Source organism: Arachis hypogaea, chromosome 16 (assembly GCF_003086295.3).
Source record: "Arachis hypogaea cultivar Tifrunner chromosome 16, arahy.Tifrunner.gnm2.J5K5, whole genome shotgun sequence".
Lineage (NCBI taxonomy): Eukaryota > Viridiplantae > Streptophyta > Magnoliopsida > Fabales > Fabaceae > Arachis > Arachis hypogaea.
In genome coordinates, this window is record NC_092051.1 from 14,132,638 (window position 1) to 14,152,365 (window position 19,728).

The window sequence follows — 19,728 nt, forward strand, 5'->3', positions numbered from 1 at the left end:
TATTCTCTTGTTCTCAACCATTGTTTTTATTCTTAGATATTTAGGAGATTTGTTTTTTTGATTTGTAGTGCTCTTGTGAGATTAAGATTGTAGATTTTAGAGATTGAAAAGAATTGATGGCGATTTCTAATAAAAAGGACTAGATATCTAATTTCTTAAAGTTAAATAAATTCCTTATAAGAAAATTTTTTTCTTTGTTACATTCAACTAATTATTATAAACCATATTTTTTTATTATGTTCCCCTTAATAACTCTCGTTTTAAAATTATCTGATTTCTTACCTGATCTTTATTAATGAATCTATAGATTTTAAGTGCTATTAAATTGTTTTAAAAAAAACTCAATGAAAATATATCTTTTTTATTTTTTAGTATGTTTGACAATTTTCTAAAAAGAAAACTAAAATATTAGTAAAAATAAAAAAAATATTTTTTAAGAAGTTATAATTTATATTTTTTTTGAAGATTTTTTTACTTAAAAAGTATTTTAACGTAATAAATAAACAAAAAAAAATACTTTTATATTAATATTTTCAAACATAATTAATAGAACAAAAAACATTTTTACCTAAGATGTCCAAAATAACAAATTACTTTTATATTTTTTAAAAATAATTTTAAAAAAATCACTCATAGCTCAAGCAAACAAACCCTTCATCCAATACAGATGGAGAAGGAATTAAAAGCAGGACCGTTTGTGCAGTTGTGCTGCTTACTTGATTAAAATTCATTTCAACAAGAGCCAAATCCTATTCATGCTCAATTTTCTATTCCACAAATAAAAAATGTACATGGTTAAGTTGGATGTGATTGTGATGCCTGATTGCCTTTTAGGCATCCACAATGGAAGTGTTAGGCATGAAAGATATACAACAGATAACTAGAGGCTATGGCTATATGATAAGGAACAAGATCTCTAACTCATCACAATACAAAAATCAAATTACAAGTCCTCATCACTTTCGTCACTGTAGGAAACAAGGGCATTTAATGATTGTGCTGGGTCTGAAGACTTAGGCTTATCATGTTCAGTAGTAGTTTCAGCTCTAGAAACATCAGCATTTGCTCCATCTATCTTGGACTTTTTAGCTTGGGGTTCACTATCATCATTCTCGAGAGTGGTTTCCGCTTTTGAAACTTTTTCAGCATTTTTTTCATCCGCCTTGGCCTTTTTAGCTTGAGGCTTGACTTTTATAATCATGCTTAATGGACGCGAGGACGGATTCTTCTTTACTCCAGCAGACTTTTCTTCCTGCAAGAGAAAAGAGGTTATTCGATAACCATGAAAATAACAAAGTTCTGACATTCAATTGTCACAAAAATCATCAAGCAATGATCTATTAATCAAATCCAGATTAAATGAGTATTTTTATAATGCCTCAGTGCAGAAAGCTGCATAATCATCCATGAAGATCCTTATTAGATGCTAATTTCATAGGTTGATTTCAATAAGCCATATAATGTGCATATCAAATGACAACTTGTGTTTCTTAAATGCACATTTATCATTTTAAAATCACATGCATTGCTTTCATTGATCAACAAATTAGGCATCCCTTCAGAGATTGACCCTTGCAGCACTACAACTTATGGCTTCTATTTACTTTGTAGTTGAATAAACACAGTTAAATGTGCAGATGTCAATAATAAGAAAATATAAGCAGTCTATAATACCGCCACAAAATAAGACAGTCTTCATTTGGGAAACCACCAAGAATGATTTCGTATAAACTTTGAAATCATGGAAAATAGAACTACAGGGATAGGAAAATGCTGGTGGTGCGCATTAAGGATGTTATTCGAGAACTCGGCAAATCAGTAGTAACATTAATTTAACTTTGGGAGCAACGCACAAAAATTTCAAGCACCAACCTGAACCATAGGTAAAGGGGCTCTTTCCTTAATTTCATGCACAAAATTGGATTGTGCTGCCACCGCTGCCTGAAATTTACAAGAACAATATTTATAAAATAAAATTTGACTAAATAATAGACTCGTACTATTAAATTCAGATCATCAATTATGTTATTTTCAGGTGAATATTCCTTGAGACATACAAGAAAAATGCGTATACTACTTCTTAAAGAAAAGTAAAAAGACAAAAGAGATAAGACGACCAACCTGAAAGCTACGTAATTCTTCAGCTTCCGCATCTGCTACTTTCCGTTCATATTCTCTCCTAGTCTGAAAGTTGGAGATAAAACGAACAAAGTTTACTTAAGAAAAGAAGAAGCATTTTCATAGTTTCATAAACTTTGTGCAACAATGTGTTCAGGCATTTCTTAACCTCTATATAATGTTGAGGACATCAAATTGTTTTTAAACCATCTAAAATAGCTACTTGTACATCCCTTGGAGCAATGTGCTTGTGTACATATCAAAATCAAATCAGATAAATTTTCCCAAATGAAACTTCCAGGCTCTAGTCACGAAAAACTCTAGAAGAATGATGCTGTAAAAACAAAATCAGAAACTCACTGATTCATAGTTATCAAGAAACTCAGTCTCATCTTCATCTAAAGCTTTAGGTGGTCCTGTAATTATTAAAGACAGGTCAAAATCGAATCTGGAATGGAAACTAAAACCACATGCACACAAGAGAAAGGCATAAAACAATTAGCACAATCTAAACCTGTCTAAGAGGGCCAATCAATAATCAAACTCAAGTGTTCATTTAAACTCATGAAACTTAGATAACTCAAATAGTAAATCTCAATTAAACTTGATATGAGACCTAAGCTTGTATTAGTAAACTAAAAGGTTGATAAGCTTGAACGTAATGCACGGATTTATTAACAGGTTGACAATCAGTATTACTACACACTATCACATTCAATTCTTCCAAGTAAGAAATGAGTTACATATTCAATGCTGGCTGAACACTCACTGTGCTTAAACCTTTCATTAAACTCCGCATCCTTCTTATCTTTATTCTCCTTTAGAATCTGCCAAAGAAATATTTTGAAATTAAGGGGAACCGGGAAAAATATTGAAAATTGTGAAATGGGAAGTTTTGAGAATTTAGCAATAACGAGCGAACCTCGTAGAGAGGTCTATCCCTCTGAGCAGTTCCATCTTCGACTCGTTCTCCCCTTGTTCGTTTAGCCTCCACCAGCTGTTCCAATGCAAAATTAAGAAGTAATTTTGAAACCCTACCCTAATTTATGGCGGTAAAAAGAATATTGAAGAGCTTGTGCAAGAGAAAGGTAGATAATTTTACTTGGTCCTCGGAGACGAAGTTCATAATCCTGAGAGGGCGATCGGAGTCATCTTCAGCCATGGATGGTTTTGCGATTTGCAAAGGTCTCAGAATTCAGAATAACGAACAGAGTTTACTGATTTTGCAGTTTGCGATTTCTGTTTCAGGTTCTGAAAGCTTTTGGGCCCTTGCGATATTGTTACATTTGAATCCAATCCAAAAAACAATTTTGTGAAGTTTATGAAGTGGGTAAGTTGGGCTTTCTGGAGTTAATATTTAGAGTAAACACCCAACCCCTTGTTGTCCATTTGTACGGAGACAACGTGATTTCTGTCCAAAAAAAAAGGAGGATACTTCGACCCTCAACCTTTATATTTTGGGACAATACGATCTTTCTATTAAAAAATTCGTTAAATAATCACAAAAGTTAGTTTTGTGAAGGTTTTATTTGTATTTTGTAGGGGTTTTAAACCTCTACAAACTACTAATAAGTTTGTTTTTAAAAAATTCTTTCGCCAATTGTGGTTAAGTGAAGAAAAACTATTGATGAAAATGATGCCGCAAAAAAAGTAATTGTAGTACAAATATCTTTTAAAGGAAAAAAATAACATCGAATAAGAAATGAAAGAAGAGAACTTTAATGTTGATAATATTGGTATTGGACTATTGGTGATGATCACAATAGAAGAGATAATGATGATGATAAAGTATGGTTACACAATAAAAATAATAGAAGTAGGAGTGATAATAATGAGGATGAAGGAAGTAGTGGTAGTAGTGATAGTAATTGGTTATATTGTTGAAAAGAAAATACAAATAAAACACCCCACAAAATTAATTTTTGTTATTATTTAATAATTTTTTTAACAAAGGGATCATATTGTCCCAAAATAAAAAGGTTGAGGATTGAAGTGTCCATTTTTTTTTTGGACAAGGATCGCGTTGTCTTTCGTAAAATGGATAACGACCGGATTGGATCTTTACTCTAATATTTAATTTGGCCTCTAAATTTGCATGTGATTTTTAATTTAGTCTTTAAAATTTTAGTTGTCTTTTTTTAGTTCTCAAATTTTGTAAAGATGACACATTAGTTTTTGAGACAATTTATGACACAAAAACGTTAATGAAGCATTGACATGGACAACCAAATGTTATGCTAGAACTTGTGAAACAATGTCATTTTGGTTGAATTCTCTAAATTTTGAATTTTCACTTTAGAGGGTAAAGTATGATCTCTTACCCTTAAATGGTTTCTCTCTCATATCTACGTCAGTATTCCGTTGACGTTGTGTATCGAAAATCATCCCATGGACTAACATGAATCACATTTACAAAGTTTGGAGACTAAATAGAAGAAACTAAAACTTTAGGGACTAAAGTGAGGTTCGAGTTGAGGGACCAAATTGAGTATTATCTCGAGTTTGATGGTCTCATAACTATTAAATAATTTTAATGGTAAATACCAAATTGGTACCTGAAAGATTCTGGTGGTGACAAATGGTACCTGACTTTTGTTATTAACAAAAGAGTAATTAGCCATTTCTGACCATGAAAGATTGAAACGCTGACAATACTGACCATGACTAATTTAAATTAACTTTGTAACCATGAAATATTTGTTCCGTTTGACATTTCTAACCAAACGTCAATTTTTTAAATTTGCCGTTAGTGAAGCTTCCTATGTGGCAAGTATCCTTTCAACTTGGCTTTCCAACGTGGCATTACTGCCTAATTTTACTATAATGACCTTATGTGCGTCTTTTTCATAAGTGTGTGAATTATTCGAAAATCTGAAACCCTAGTTATGAAAGTAGAATATGGATTTATTATGATAGCTATTATGCTTCTTCTTCTGCGTTTATTATGCTTCTTCTGCGATGATGACAAGATTGCGTTTATCATGCTTCTTCTTTTGTATTTATTATAAAATTAATTATGAAGATAGGAAAGATTAAGGGAGAAATTATAGAAATTAGGATATAAATTTTGTCAATTGTTATAGGACTTGTGTTGTGCTTCTTTTCAATCATGTTTCTAGCATTTAAAATATAGAATTGAGGTTTGATTTGAATATATTCTTTTTCTGAGTTGATGTTGAATTGGAATGGGAAGGGGATAAGTATATATTTGTTGACATATTTAACCACAAAAATTTGAGAATTTGACAAAAGTACATACATCTTTGGCTTATTAACGGCAAATTTAAAAAATTGACGTTTGGTTAGAAATGTCAAACGGAGCAAATCTTTCATAGTTACAAAGTTAATTTAAATTAATCAAGGTCAGTATTGTCAGCGCCTCAATCTTTCATGGTCAGAAATGGCTAATTACTCTTAACAAAATAGTCCTAAAAGATTTTAAAATTTGACAAAATCACCCAGCCGTGAAAGGATGACGTCACAGTGAACGAAAAAATGCTGATGTGGCTATCGGAATAGAGCTCCGATGATGGCAGAGAGCTCCAGCAATCTTCTTCTTTGTGTTCGCGGCATCTTCTTCTTCAACACGATGCTGCGTCCCCTTCCGCCATGGCAGCTAAAAAAAAAAGACCGCCATAACACGTAGCTGCACCTCGTCGCGTTCTTTGTGTTCGCCGCTTCTTCTTCTTCAACACGCTGCTGCATCCCTTTCCATCATGGCAGCACCTCGCTGTTGCGTCCCCTTCTTTGCCATCATTAGAGCTCTCTTCTGACGGCCACATCAGCATTTTTCATTCACTGTGACGTCATTCTTTTTACGGTTGGGTGATTTTGTCAAATTTTAAAATCTTTTAGGAGCTATTTTGTTAATAACAAAATCAACTACCATTTTATCAGCGCCAGAATCTTTCGAGTACCAAATCAGTATTTACCTCATAATTTTAATAATCACAAAATATTTTTAAATTTTTTAATAAATATTAAATAATTATTTTTTATTTTATTTATGAATTAAATTTGTATATGTTATTTAATTCTAAAATATGTTATGTATTTTATATATTATTATTTTATTATCTATCATCTATCATATCTTTATAATTTTATTATTAATAATTTGACATTTTTTGAGTATATATTTTTAATTTCTTTCTCAATTTGATTTTAAATTTAAAATCCTAATTTTATCTTTTTCAATTCTAAAATTAATAATTTCTTAATCTATCATCAATATTTTTTCAATTGTCAAATTCTAAAATGGTAATTGTTTATCATTTATTGTGATTAATTGAATTGTTTGAAAATCCTTTTCTTTTTTTATAACAATCAATTGTTTTACAAGCAAAAGTTTAATTTTTTTTAGATAATCAATTTTATTATCCATCCAATTAATTGGTTAAAATGTCTAATTAATTAGTTGAATTATCCGATGGATTGATTGAAGAAAATAATTAATTAAATATCTTCAGAATTTGATTTTTTTGAATACAAACAACAACTAATTAATTTTAAAAAAAATTTTAATCGATTGTATTCACCACCAACACGCTTTTTTGATTGTTTACACCATCAAACATATCAAATATACAATTTATTATATAAATTATTCTCAAATGGTTTACGTTATTTTTTCTTCTTTTTCAAGTAATAGTTCAATTCATAAAAATAATAAATATTGAATCTTAATTTTCAATATAACACTTGAATTTGAGAAATCAAATTAGTTAAAATTATTCCTACATCGAATTTATGATTATATTCATTTAACATATTAAATCAAAACTAAGGTCACTTTTAATAGATGTTCTATTTCTTTATTGTTTTAAATTATTAATGATAAAGTTATAAAAATAAAATAAATGATAAATAATAAAATAATAATTTATAAAATAGAAGACAAATTTTAAAATTAAATAACATATAAAAACTAATTAATAAATAAAATAAAAAAATAACTATTTGGTAATTAATTAAAAACATATCTTATTACAAAGATCATTTAATAGTCTAAAAATATTTAAGGATCATTTAATCTTTTGTTTAGGAATGTTCATGGATCGGTTAATTCGGGTTCGGGATAAAATAAAAATCGAACCAATTAAATTGTATTTGGTTCGGTTTTACATTTTCTTTTGTCTGTGTATTCAAACTAAACTAAATTGATTAAGAACGTATTAGTTCGGTCAGATAATTAGGTATCCGATGAAATAGAAATTCAAAAAAGAATGAGAAATTGATTTAGAAAAATTATATAAATATGATAAACATATAATATCAACTAATAAGTCAATAATATTTTAACAATAACAAAATACCTATAAATTATTAACAATTATAATAGAGTTAAGTTTATTAATGTAAAAATTATATATATTATTAGAATATATATTTTTTTATTTAATCAAAAGATCATTGGGTTTACGGGTTGGTTTGAGTTTGTTCTCCTAAAATTAATACTCGAACCAATTATAATTGAATGTCATTGAGTTGATCTAATTATACACGATTATCTATTAGTTTTATAATTAATTTAAGGTTTAATTACCCTGTTGGTTCCTATAGTTTCACGAAATCTTCAATTAAGTCCCTATACTTTTTTTCCTTTTAATTGAATCCCTATACGTTAATTTTTTTTTCAATTTAGTCCCTATCGTGACAAAAACATCTAAAATAATAGAATATTCTCTTAAAAAAACGAATATTCTCTCTTTTAGGATAGCAGGACACTCTTATATTTTTAAAATTCCAAAAAAATCCTTCTCACTTCCACACCTACATATCCTTAGCCCTAACATCTACATCGAGCTCTCTCCGGATCTGCCGCACGGTGCCCTCTCGCCGCGCTTCCTCCTCTCGGCATCCCTGTCGTGCCGAGCTTCCATATCCATGCTCTTGGTGACACTACCAATGGCTGCAATTCCACGGGTCCTCACTTCAATCCTCTTAACAAATACCATGGAGCTCCTGCCGATCATCACCATCATGCTGGTGATTTGGGTAACATTCTTGCAGGCCCTGATGGTATGATTTTTTTCAATTCTTTTTATTTTCTCAATTCTTTCTATCAATTGATTTTTCTCCTAACAACACATTTTGTTCTTTTCTCATTCAGGGGTTGCTGAGATTTCTATCACAGATTCACAGGTAATTGCTCAACTAAACTTTGGTTATTGCTGTGTTTGTAGAATTCAAATTTGACATCTTTTTGTTGTATAATTCACATTTCAATTTGATAAATGAACCCTTAATTGTACTTATCTCTTTCAACTTTAAATGTAGTTCAATTGGATCTAGAATGCTTTAGTTTTTCTTTCTGATGCCTTTCCGTTCTCGATGTAGATTCCGTTGAGTAGAGTGCATTCCATACTTGGCAGGGCGGTTGTTGTGCATGCTGATCCTGATGACCTTGGAAGGGGTAAGATAGGCCAAGTAGTTGAACATGTCAATGTGATTTACTCTTCTTTTACTCCATAACCGTTACTACTCTTGGATTATTTTTCCTCAATATTGAGATGTTGAAAGAGAGAATTATTTTTTGTTTTATTGATAATTAAATTGTGCCAGCATGTTAACAGCTCTTTATTTCTCGTAGGAATTGAGCCCTGGACTTTCGTTCAGAGGTTAGGAGAAGCTGTTTTCATTCCAACAGGTTGTCCTCACCAAGTCAGAAATCTGAAGGTAAGAACATACATGATGCATTAGTGATTAGTCACATCTTTAGTGTATTGAGTTGTTTCTTTATATATCTGCAATATTTTAATTCAATAAAAAATATAAAGAATTTTCTTTTGTAAAGTGAGCCGGGTGAAATTGCTAATCATATTCAAAATAGTTATCCCACAACCATTCTAGCCATCACGCCAAATCTGGAGGATAATATTACAACTTTAAATTTAGAAATAGAACCAGATATCGGCTTCTCGAAAGGCCTATTTCTGCTTATTAAGAATTTATTTTTGTATATCAGAAGTTTATTGTCACTAACCAATTTGTTTAAATTTGATAGTTCCAGCATGAACTTTACGTGTCCTTCATATTGCGAGCTTAATAGTTTCTTGCTGGTGTATAATGTAAATGCTTTACACTTTCTGAATTGCTGTGTTATTTACACCAGCTGAAGAAAATTAGAGTACACACAATGAAAGATGTGGTTGAAAATTTGGAGAAAGCACGGTTAGTGTTTGCGATCTTTACTCCTATCTGGTTTGCATTGTGATGCATGCATGATTTGATTACAATTTTCACTTTGATAAGGCATTGTTAGATTATTGTTTCTAGGTTCATGAATCATGACTATGAATTTAAGTTTATTATTTGATTTACTAAATTAGTGATTTTTATACAGGTCTGGGAAAAGTGAGGTTCAGGATGGTTGCATATATTTACTGATGAACTAAAGTCTGCTCTCTCTGCTCTCTTAGAATTCTTCTCGGCTCAAAATCGTCCGTTATCAATGTTATTATTGATCTCTATGCTAGTTCATGGAGTGGGAGGCTGCAACACGAGAACTGATTTTCAAATTTTAAATTTCAATAACACAAATTACATAGCCTTGTGGTTTTTTATTGTGTACCATGATATGATAAAGACACAAATTATATTCTATGAATCTATACAAATGTAAAATGTTACATTATCATCTACTTAATATACTAAAATTGGGTTTTCCCCCAACTAATAAAAGTGAAGTGTCGTTTCCTCATGAATCCATTTTCCCGCCAAAATGAATGTACATTTTCTCTTCTAAGTTTATTTTATAAAAATATCTTTATTATACTTATACTATAATTAGCATTTAAGTATTAATGCATAATTATACTAATTTAGGAAAATATCTTTATTATAATTATATAAAATCAATATTTAATGCATTATTAAACTACTTATCAATTATCAATCGAAAAAATAATAATAATAATAATAATAATAATAATAATAATAATAATAATAATAATAATAATAATAATAATAATAATAATAATAATAATAATAATAATAATAATAATAATAATAATAATAATAATAATAATAATAATAATAATAATAATAATAATAATAATAATAATAATAATAATAATAATAATAATAATAATAATAATAATAATAATAATAATAATAATAATAATAATAATAATAATAATAATAATAATAATAATAATAATAATAATAATAATAATAATAATAATAATAATAATAATAATAATAATAATAATAATAATAATAATAATAATATGATAACTATAGGGATAAGTATTGTTTTGTCCCTAACGTTGAGGGTCAAAATCGAAACCGTCCCCAGCGTAATTTTTTATTTAGAATCTTCTTTAACGTTTTTTTCATATTAAAATCATCCAATGTAACAATAATTTTTTGTTTTGGTATTTTTTCCAGAGATAAATACTTAGGCAAAAACGTTTAAAATGTAGGATTTGATCTCATTCGTTGAATAGATTATAATATATCAGACATAGATGCAAATAAACATCATCACCACAATAGCATACCACACTGGCAAATCACCGGGTTTCCATCAATTCTGAACTTGGCTCCAATAGCAGCGGCTACTACGGCCTGACATATGATCATTTGGGCTCCGCCTTCTAGAAAAAGGGCTCTCCTACCCCACTTGTCAACCCCATATATAGACACAACAGTGGCAGCCACATTTATGACGCCGGTGATGACAGATGACATGAGAGCATAGTTGTCCTTGAAGCCAATGGAGCCGAACAACACAGGCGCATAAAACATGATGACAATAATGCCTATGAATTGCTGGAAGAATGGAATCATGATTGCCATGGTGAGGTGAGGCCTGTACTTGCGCTGCAGCAGATTCCTCCAAGGGTGTTCCACCTTCTTCGATTCCTCACTTGCGGCAATAAGATCGTTGAACTCTTCATCAATGTCTTCCACGCCCGGAACCTTCCTCAGTTGTTGCCTAGCCTTTTCGTGCTCTCCACGCTCGATCATGGAGTTGGGTGTGTCTGGAAGGACCAATGATCCGATTGTGATGATGAGTGCAGAGACCATTGCACCACCAAAGCTAAGCCTCCATCCCCATCCACCTTTGATATTTGCGAAGAAGTAGTTGAGCACATTCGCCACTAGGACCCCAACTGTGATGGATAATTGGAACCCAATGTTCAAAGCTCCTCTGATTCCAATTTTTTAATTTGTTTATAATTTAATTTTTAATGAAAATATTATTAGAGACTTTCTTTATTTATTATTATTTTTTGTAAATTTTGTAATACTATTTTTCTGTTTTTATTTAATTATCAGTTTGATATTTTATTCGATCTTATCACGTGCATGGCACGTGCATCGCACGGGTAATTACACTTGTAAAATTGATATAATTTGGTTTGAATTTTTTTTGTTTAAAATTATTTTTTTAAAATTGTTTGATTTGAAGCCTAAGATCACCTTGATTTTTGTCATCTTAAATTACACTAACCTGTTCTGAAATTAAGTAATATCATGCTTACACCAGGCGTTTTATAACTTAAATGAAGAAATGTCAGTATAATTTAACCTTTTTATTATGAATTGACAAGTGTAGTATCACTTGATTTATGTATTAGTTCTTCTTGAAAGATTGCAGAAGGGCTCACAGTTGAGGGTATATTGAAGACATGGATCAAATTGAAGCCTATTGTGATGGAAGAATGGGATGAGAATAGAGATGAACTGATAGATCTTTTTGGAAAGGTCAGAGATGATTAGTTGCAGAATGATTTCTCTGGTTGGATGGGAGCAAACAGGTAGTTCAATTAAGAGAATGTCTTAAATGTGCCGAGTTAAACTTAGCATTCAATTCACCAAGATGATCTAACAGTATAGATTTAATAAAAGTTATCTGTTAGTACTGTCCAGAATTATGTTAAGATCTTAAGGTATGATGCATGTATATTCATACTATTCGATACACCAGACAAAAACAACTGAGATTTGATTTTCGGGTTTTAGAAAAAGGGTTCGCGTGATTGTGTTTTTGACTTTTGAACTCTTGCTTATTGGTGATTGTGTTTTATACCTATAGATTCTATCCTGGTACTGCTGATGCACTAAGATTTGCAAGCTCAAAAGTTTACATTGTCACCACAAAACAGGTAATAATCCTTAAGAATACATAATTCTAGTCCTATATGAAATTTCACATTGCTATGATCTCTTCTTACTTTTCATTTTTTCCTTCTTCGATTCCTCACTTGCGGCAATAAGATTGTTGAACTCTTCATCAATGTCTTCCACGTCGGGAACCTTCCTCAGTTGTTGCGTAGCCTTTTCGTGCTCTCCACGCTCGATCATGGAGTTGGGTGTGTCTGGAAGGACCAATAATCCGATTGTGATGATGCGTGCAGAGACCATTGCGCCACCAAAGCTAAGCCTCCATCCCCATCCACCTTTGATATTTGCGAAGAAGTAGTTGAGCACATTCGTCACTAGGATCCCAACTGTGATGGACAACTGGAACCTATTGTTCAAAGCTCCGATGATTCCAATTTTTTTATTTGTTTATAATTTAATTTTTAATGAAAATTTTATTAGAGGTCTATTATTGTTTTTTTATAAATTTTGTAATACTATTTTTTATTTTTATTTAATTATCAGTTTGATATTTTATTCGATCTTATCACGTGCATGGCACGTGCATGGCACGGGTAATTACACTTGTTTTGTTAATTTATACACTAATAATAATAATAATATAACATTTCATTATAATATCTAAATTAAATTACTACTTTAAATAAATTAAATTAATATTGTGTATAATTTGTGATTCGAAGAATTGATGAGATCCATCAGAAGTCAAAAAAGAAATTCATATTTCTAAATTTATCTATTGATATAGCGGAGAGATTACTAAACTGTGTACCTATATTTGGTGGCCTGTACCTATATAATCACAATCACGTGAATAATTATTTTATAGTCAATTAGATGTCAAAATATCTTAATAAATGTCAAAATTTTCCAATTATGATAAACTAATTGAATGTATCACGCGTTTTAATTATAATGTATTTGGTAGGTACTCTGAAGTGTCGAAATTTTCCAACTATATGATCAGTTAATTGAATCACCCCACTTTAATTATAATGGCACTATTCAAGAATTCATACAATGTGTCAAAATTACTAGTCAAGGATTTCTACAATGTGCAAAATTTTCTAATTGTCAGTTGTGGATGTAATTTCTCTGCAACTACAACTTTTCATCGATGTCTTCCACGTCGGGAACCTTTCTCAGTTGTTGCGTAGCCTTTTTGTGCTCTCCACGCTCGATCATGGAGTTGGGTGTGTCTGGAAGGACCAATAATCCGATTGTGATGATGAGTGCAGAGACCATTGCGCCACCAAAGCTAAGCCTCCATTCCCATCCACCTTTGATATTTGCGAAGAAGTAGTTGAGCACATTCGCCATTAGGATCCCAACTGTGATGGACAATTGGAACCTATTGTTCAAAGCTCCTGTAATTCCAATTTTTTAATTTGTTTATAATTTAATTTTTAATGAAAATTTTATTAGAGATTTATTATTGTTTTTTATAAATTTTGTAATATTATTTTTCTATTTTTATTTAATTATCAGTTTGATATTTTATTCGATCTTATCACGTGTATGGCACGTGCATCGCCCGTGCATGGCACGGGTAATTACAATTGTTTTGTTAATAATAATAATAATAATAATAATAATAATAATAATAATAATAATAATATAACATTTCATTATAATATCTAAATTAAATTACTACTTTAAATAAATTAAATTAATAATGTGTATAATTTGTGATTCGAAGAATTGATGAGATCCATCAGAAGTCAAAAAAAATTCATATTTCTAAATTTATCTATTGATATAGCGGAGAGATTATTAAACTGTGTACCTATATTTGGTGGCATGTACCTATATAATCACAATCACGTGAATAATTATTTTATAGTCAATTAGATGTATTACCGTTTAGTTAAAAGTTACACTAGTCAAATGTCTTAATAAATGTCAAAATTTTTCAATTATGATAAACTAATTGAATGTATCACGCGTTTTTAATTATAATGTATTTGGCAGGTACTCTGAAGTGTCGAAATTTTCTAACTATATGATCAATTAATTGAATCACCCCACTTTAATTATAATGGCACTATTCAAGGATTCATACAATGTGTCAAAATTACTAGTTAATGATTTCTACAATGTGCAAAATTTTCTAATTGTCAGTTATGGATGTAATTTCTCTGCAACTACAACTCTTCATCAATGTCTTCCACGTCCTTAACCTGCCTCAGTTGTTGCGTAGCCTTTTCGTGCTCTACAAGCTCGATCATGGAGTTGGGTGTGTTTGGAAGGACCAATGATCCGATTGTAATGATGAGTGCAGAGACCATTGCGCCACCAAAGCTAAGCCTCCATCCCCATCCACCTTTGATATTTGCGAAGAAGTAGTTGAGCACATTCGCCACTAGGATCCCAACTGTGATGGACAATTGGAACCTATTGTTCAAAGCTCCTGTGATTCCAATTTTTTAATTTGTTTATAATTTAATTTTTAATGAAAATTTTATTAGAGGTCTATTATTGTTTTTTATAAATTTTGTAATACTATTTTTCTATTTTTATTTAATTATCAGTTTGATATTTTATTCGATCTTATCACGTGCATGGCTCGTGCATCGCACGGGTAATTACACTTGTAATGAATACTTGAAGGATGAAAATTGAATTTTATATATGCTTATTACTATTATTTCTATTTCATTTTATCCATTCTTTTTTTTTAAGTTCTTAAGATAAGGTATTTTGAAAGTAAAAAAAAAAAGGTATTTTTGGTGCAATTTGTATATAAATAAGCAAAAGAATGATAGTGACAAAATAAAATGGATTATAGGAATATCTTTCATTGAATATTTATAGTTTCACCGAATTTTCAATTAAGTCCCTATATTTTTTTGGTTTTCAATTAGGTCCCTAAGGGTATAAAAGTAATTTCACAATTCACTAACATTTTTTTGACGTTTAACGTTAATAGGGACTAAATTGAAAAAAAAATTAACGTATAGAAACCCAATTAAAAGGAAAAAAAAGTATAGGGACCTAATTAAAAATTTTGCGAAACTATAGGGACCAATAGATTAATTAAACCTTAATTTAATTGATTCAATTTGAATTTAGGGATTATCCGAATTTGTGAATACCACTATTTTTCTTGGATAAATTGTAATGCAAAATAACTTTAGAGTTTAAAGAGTATTTTGGGAGAAGATGAGTGTGATCGTTCAACTTGCGTCAATAAAATTGGAAAGTAATTACTCTTATTAATACAATATATTACTTGACTAAATATAACAAATTTTCCTATCTTGCGACTTGACTAGTTATATATATATATATATAGAGAGAGAGAGTCCAGCTGGCCCACTATCCGAATCCGACGTATCGGCTGATCCGTTGGTCTCATACGACCCAAACTGGGAGGCAGTTCGAGTGTCATCACCCTTCTCGTGAGGTATCTGACAGTTGGAGAGGAAGCTTTTTCGAAGGTGGGTCTGCTCATGTGGGATCCGCCCTAGTGCAGACTATATAAGGAGAGGGTCCTACCCCTCTCCAGAGGTATGTCACCTAACTTTTACCCTAACTGCCACATTTGTACGGACACTGATTAGAACGTCGGAGTCCCTTTGTAGGTGGCATCCTCCCTCTTCATTCCACATCGTCAACCCAGGAGGACCTCGAGCTCTGACCTTCTCCCCTACACACTGGTCCTGAAGATCTAGACGCACGAAGGTGATCCGAATCTAGTTTTTCTATCATCCCTGAGCATTTAGCACATCCGACCCGTTTGACACACGAGCAACGAATATTGGCGCTGTCTGTGGAGATCCCTAGCACGAATGGATTTTTTGTTGGGGCCAGTTGAAGGGCGAGAGGAGGGCAAGCCGCGAGAAAAAGAGGGCGCTCACCGAACCAGCAGGGTGAGCTTCCTCCCGCGAACGCATGAGATCCCCCTCTCGCGGGGACGAGCTCCCCTCCCGTTTCCGAGAAAGACATCCTTTCGGAGGGACGGGAGGTGATAACGTGAGAATCATGCAGGAGTAGCGCCACAAAGTACAAAACCTTGAGAGAGAGCTCGCGGCCAGGGACTGTTACCAACCCGGCCCGAGTCAACCTCATGCCCGATCTCCTCAAAGGAGAGGGGAGACCTGGGGAAGAAGCCCTCGGAAGAACCACGTCAGACGTAGAACGGGTTCCCGTTCTCCCTCAGCCTGCGTGGAGTCCGAGAGCCAAGGCAAAAGCAGGGAAATACCGAGAAGACGACAAGACCCCATCATCTACACTCGGCCCTTCGCGACTCATGCTGAGGCGGAAGACTGAGAAAAGAGCAGGGAGAGACCGAGAAGGCGAGAAACCCCATAATCATGGGAGCAACCCCTTTTCACCACTCCATTCTCGAGGTCCGGCTGCCGAAGCACTTTGATAAGCCAACGGACATTAGATATGACGGAACTCAGGACCCTCAGGAACACCTAACGGCCTTTGAGGCCAGGATGAACCTGGAGGGTGTGGGCGACAAGGTGAGGTGTCGCGCTTTTCCCGTAACCCTAGCAGGACCGGCATTCCGATGGTTCAATGCGCTCCCCCAAGTGTCCGTGACGACTTTCGCGGACATAACTCGCAGTTTTCTAGCGCAATTTACCACGCGCATTGCCAAAGCCAAGAACCCGATCAACCTCCTAGGGGTAACCCAAAGAAATGAGGAACCGACCAGGAAGTATCTTGACAGATTCAACGACGAATACCTGGAGATTGATGACCTGACCGACTCGGTGCCCAGCTTGTGTCTGACGAACGGGCTGTCGAACGAAGACTTTAAGAAACACCTCACCACCAAGCATGTATGGACCATGCAGGAAATTTAGAACGTGACAAGAGAATACATCAACGATGAGGAGGTCAGCCAGGTGGTGGCGGCCAACAAACAGCAGCCCACCAACCATCCTCCCCGTCAATCCGGGAATGAGGAAAGGCCCAAGGAATACTCCAAGGACAGCGGACCGACTAAACCTTTCAAGCCTTTCACGCGAGTAGGAAAGTTCAAAAACTATACCCCTCTGACGGCCCCGATCATTGAGATATACCAACAAATAGCCGACAAAGACATCTTGTCGAAACCCCACCAACTCAAGGACAGAACTGGTGGGAACAAGAGTCTCTACTGCGACTACCATAAAGGTTTCGGCCACAAGACCCAAGACTGTTTTGACCTAAAGGACGCTTTGGAACAAGCAATCTGCGAAGGCAAATTGACGGAGTTCTCACAGTTTATAATAGAACCCAGGAGGCGAGAGCACGACTGATCCGACGATGACAGAAGCCGGGGTGTGAAGCCGAGACAAGAGCCCAAAAAGACAACGACTACAGCCTCACTGTCGTCAACGTTGTAGTCGGAAGAGACGTAACACCAAGGTCAAAGTCGGCAGCAAAGAAAGACTCCAAGATCTTGGCCGTATCATCAACTAACCATGGGCCCTCGTCCAGGAGAACCCCAAGGATATTGTTCGGACCAGAGGACAAATAGTTCTACGACACCCCGGAGAACCCCTATGGTGATCACGGCAAGAGTCGGAATAAGTCTGGTGAAACGAATCCTCGTGGACACCAGAGCCGACTCCAACATCATGTTCAGGAATATTTTCGACATCATGGGACTCTGAGAAACCGATCTAAAAACCCACCAACACGGAGTGGTTGGCCTAGGAAACAACTTCATAAAGCCCGACGGGGTAGTTTCCCTCCCGGTTCGCATCGACGGAGAAGGAGGTAAGAGGTCGGTAATGGCGGAGTTTGTCATCCTGAGAGACTCCACGTCTTACAATGTCATCCTGGGAAGGAAAACGATCAATGAATTATCTGCTGTGATATGCACTAAGCTTTTGGTCATGAAATTTGTCACTGACGAGGGATCGGTGGGATCCCTTAGGGGAGACTTAGAAACGGTGGTTACATGCGACAACGCCAGCCTCTCCCTAAGGAAGAGATCAAAGGAAGCATCTGGGGTCTTCCTAGCCGACTTAGATGCCCGGGTTGAAGACAGATCAATACCCGAGCCCGAAGGAGATTTGGAAAAATTCAGGGTTCGGGACACAAAGGACAAATTCACCTTCGTGAATAGGAACCTCCCTCACAACTTAAAAGAGCCCCTTATGAAGGCCATAAGAGAAAACGGCGACCTATTCGCTTGGACACCAGCCGACATGCCGGGAATAGATCCCAAATTTATGTCACACTGACTAGCTGTGAGACCGAACGCTAAGCCCATGGCCCAGAGATGAAGAAGGATGTCCCAGGAAAAAGCCAACGAGGTAGCCAAGCAGACAGCCAGCTTGTTGGAAGCAGGGTTCATCAGGGAACTAGACTACTCGACATGGTTGTCGAACGTGGTCCTTGTCAAGAAGGCCAATGAAAAATGGAGGATGTGTGTTGACTATTCGGAGCTCAATAAAGCATGCCACAAGGACTCCTTCCACCTTCCTAACATTGACGCCCTGGTGGACACGGTAGCAGGTTATCGTTTCCTGAGCTTCATGGACGCATACTTTGGGTATAACCAGATACTGATGCACCGGCCAGACGAGGAAAAAACGCCGTTCATAATGCCAGGGGGCACTTATTGCTACAAGGTAATGCCATTTGGATTGAAGAATGCAGGGGCGACTTACCAGAGTCTGATGAACAAGGTTTTCAACGATTTAATCAGGAAATCAGTAGAGGTATACGTGGATGATATTTTGGTGAAGACCAGTCAATTGGAAGACCTAGTCGGTGACCTAGAAACCGTGTTCAAGTCTCTTCGTAGGCACAATATGAGACTTAACACCCTCAAATGCGCCTTCTCCATGGAAGTCGAGAAGTTCCTAGGTTTCAAAATAACCCAAAGGGGAGTCGAGGCTAACCCCGACAAGTGTGAAGCCATTTTATGAATGACAAGCCCAGGTTGCATCAAGGACGTGCAAAGGTTGGCTGGAAGGCTTAAATCCCTATCTCACTTCCTCGGTGCATCGGTGGTGCACGAAATTGTGATCTCAACGGAGCCAAAAACTTGGTACGCACGATCATAATCTCAATTCTTTTTCACAACTCCGCATAACTAACCAGCAAGTGCACTGAGTCGTCCAAGTAATAAACCTTACGTGAGTAAGGGTCGATCCCACGGAGATTGTCGGCTTGAAGCAAGCTATGGTCATCTTATAAATCTCAGTCAGGCAGATTCAAATGGTTATGAGGTTTTGATAATTAAAATATAATTAAAACATAAAATAAGATAGAAATACTTATGTAATTCATTGGTGAGAATTTCAGAAAAGCGTATGGAGATGCTTTGCTCCTTCTAAATCTCTGCTTTCCTACTGCCTTCATTCAATCATTCATACTCCTTTCCATGGCAAGCTGTATGTTGGGGGATCACCGTTGTCAATGGCTACTGTCCGTCCTCTCAGTAAAAATGGTCCAAATACGTTGTCACCGCATGGCTAATCATCTGTCGGTTCTCACTTATGTTGGAATAGGATCCATTGATCCTTTTGCAGCTGTCACTACGCC

The 19,728-nt window shown here is 34.5% G+C and overlaps 2 protein-coding genes across 3 annotated transcripts; both read right to left on the reverse strand.

Moving 5' to 3' along the window:
* Positions 1 to 730: 730 nt before the first annotated feature.
* LOC112758360 (uncharacterized) lies at positions 731 to 3,535 on the reverse strand. 2 transcript variants are annotated; one of them, XM_025807007.2, is made up of 7 exons: positions 3,221 to 3,535; positions 3,041 to 3,115; positions 2,888 to 2,945; positions 2,479 to 2,534; positions 2,122 to 2,184; positions 1,873 to 1,941; positions 731 to 1,252 (listed from the first exon to the last, which is right to left on the reverse strand). In XM_025807007.2, the coding sequence occupies exons 1-7, from the start codon at positions 3,278 to 3,280 to the stop codon at positions 944 to 946; spliced, it is 690 nt and encodes a 229-aa protein (XP_025662792.1). In that variant the 5' UTR covers positions 3,281 to 3,535; the 3' UTR covers positions 731 to 943. The 2 variants fall into 2 exon arrangements, with proteins under 2 accessions (XP_025662792.1, XP_025662794.1); XM_025807009.3 differs by lacking the exon at positions 2,479 to 2,534 and having other exon boundaries at positions 2,862 to 2,945.
* A 7,070-nt stretch (positions 3,536 to 10,605) lies between these two features.
* LOC112756709 (sugar carrier protein C-like) lies at positions 10,606 to 11,446 on the reverse strand. The gene is made up of 2 exons (XM_072220379.1): positions 11,430 to 11,446; positions 10,606 to 11,275 (listed from the first exon to the last, which is right to left on the reverse strand). Exons 1-2 carry the CDS (start codon positions 11,444 to 11,446, stop codon positions 10,606 to 10,608), a joined length of 687 nt encoding a protein of 228 aa, XP_072076480.1.
* Between the last annotated feature and the right edge of the window lie 8,282 nt (positions 11,447 to 19,728).

Bases quoted from the DNA above. Each gene is read 5' to 3' on its own strand.
- LOC112758360 (XM_025807007.2), bottom strand. From the start codon at position 3,280: ATGGCTGAAGATGACTCCGATCGCCCTCTCAGGATTATGAACTTCGTC. The intron at 2,535-2,887 runs GTGAGTGTTCAG...TAATAATTACAG, and splicing joins TAATGAAAGGTTTAAGCACA to GACCACCTAAAGCTTTAGAT. The intron at 1,253-1,872 runs GTTGGTGCTTGA...TTTCTCTTGCAG, and splicing joins CCCCTTTACCTATGGTTCAG to GAAGAAAAGTCTGCTGGAGT.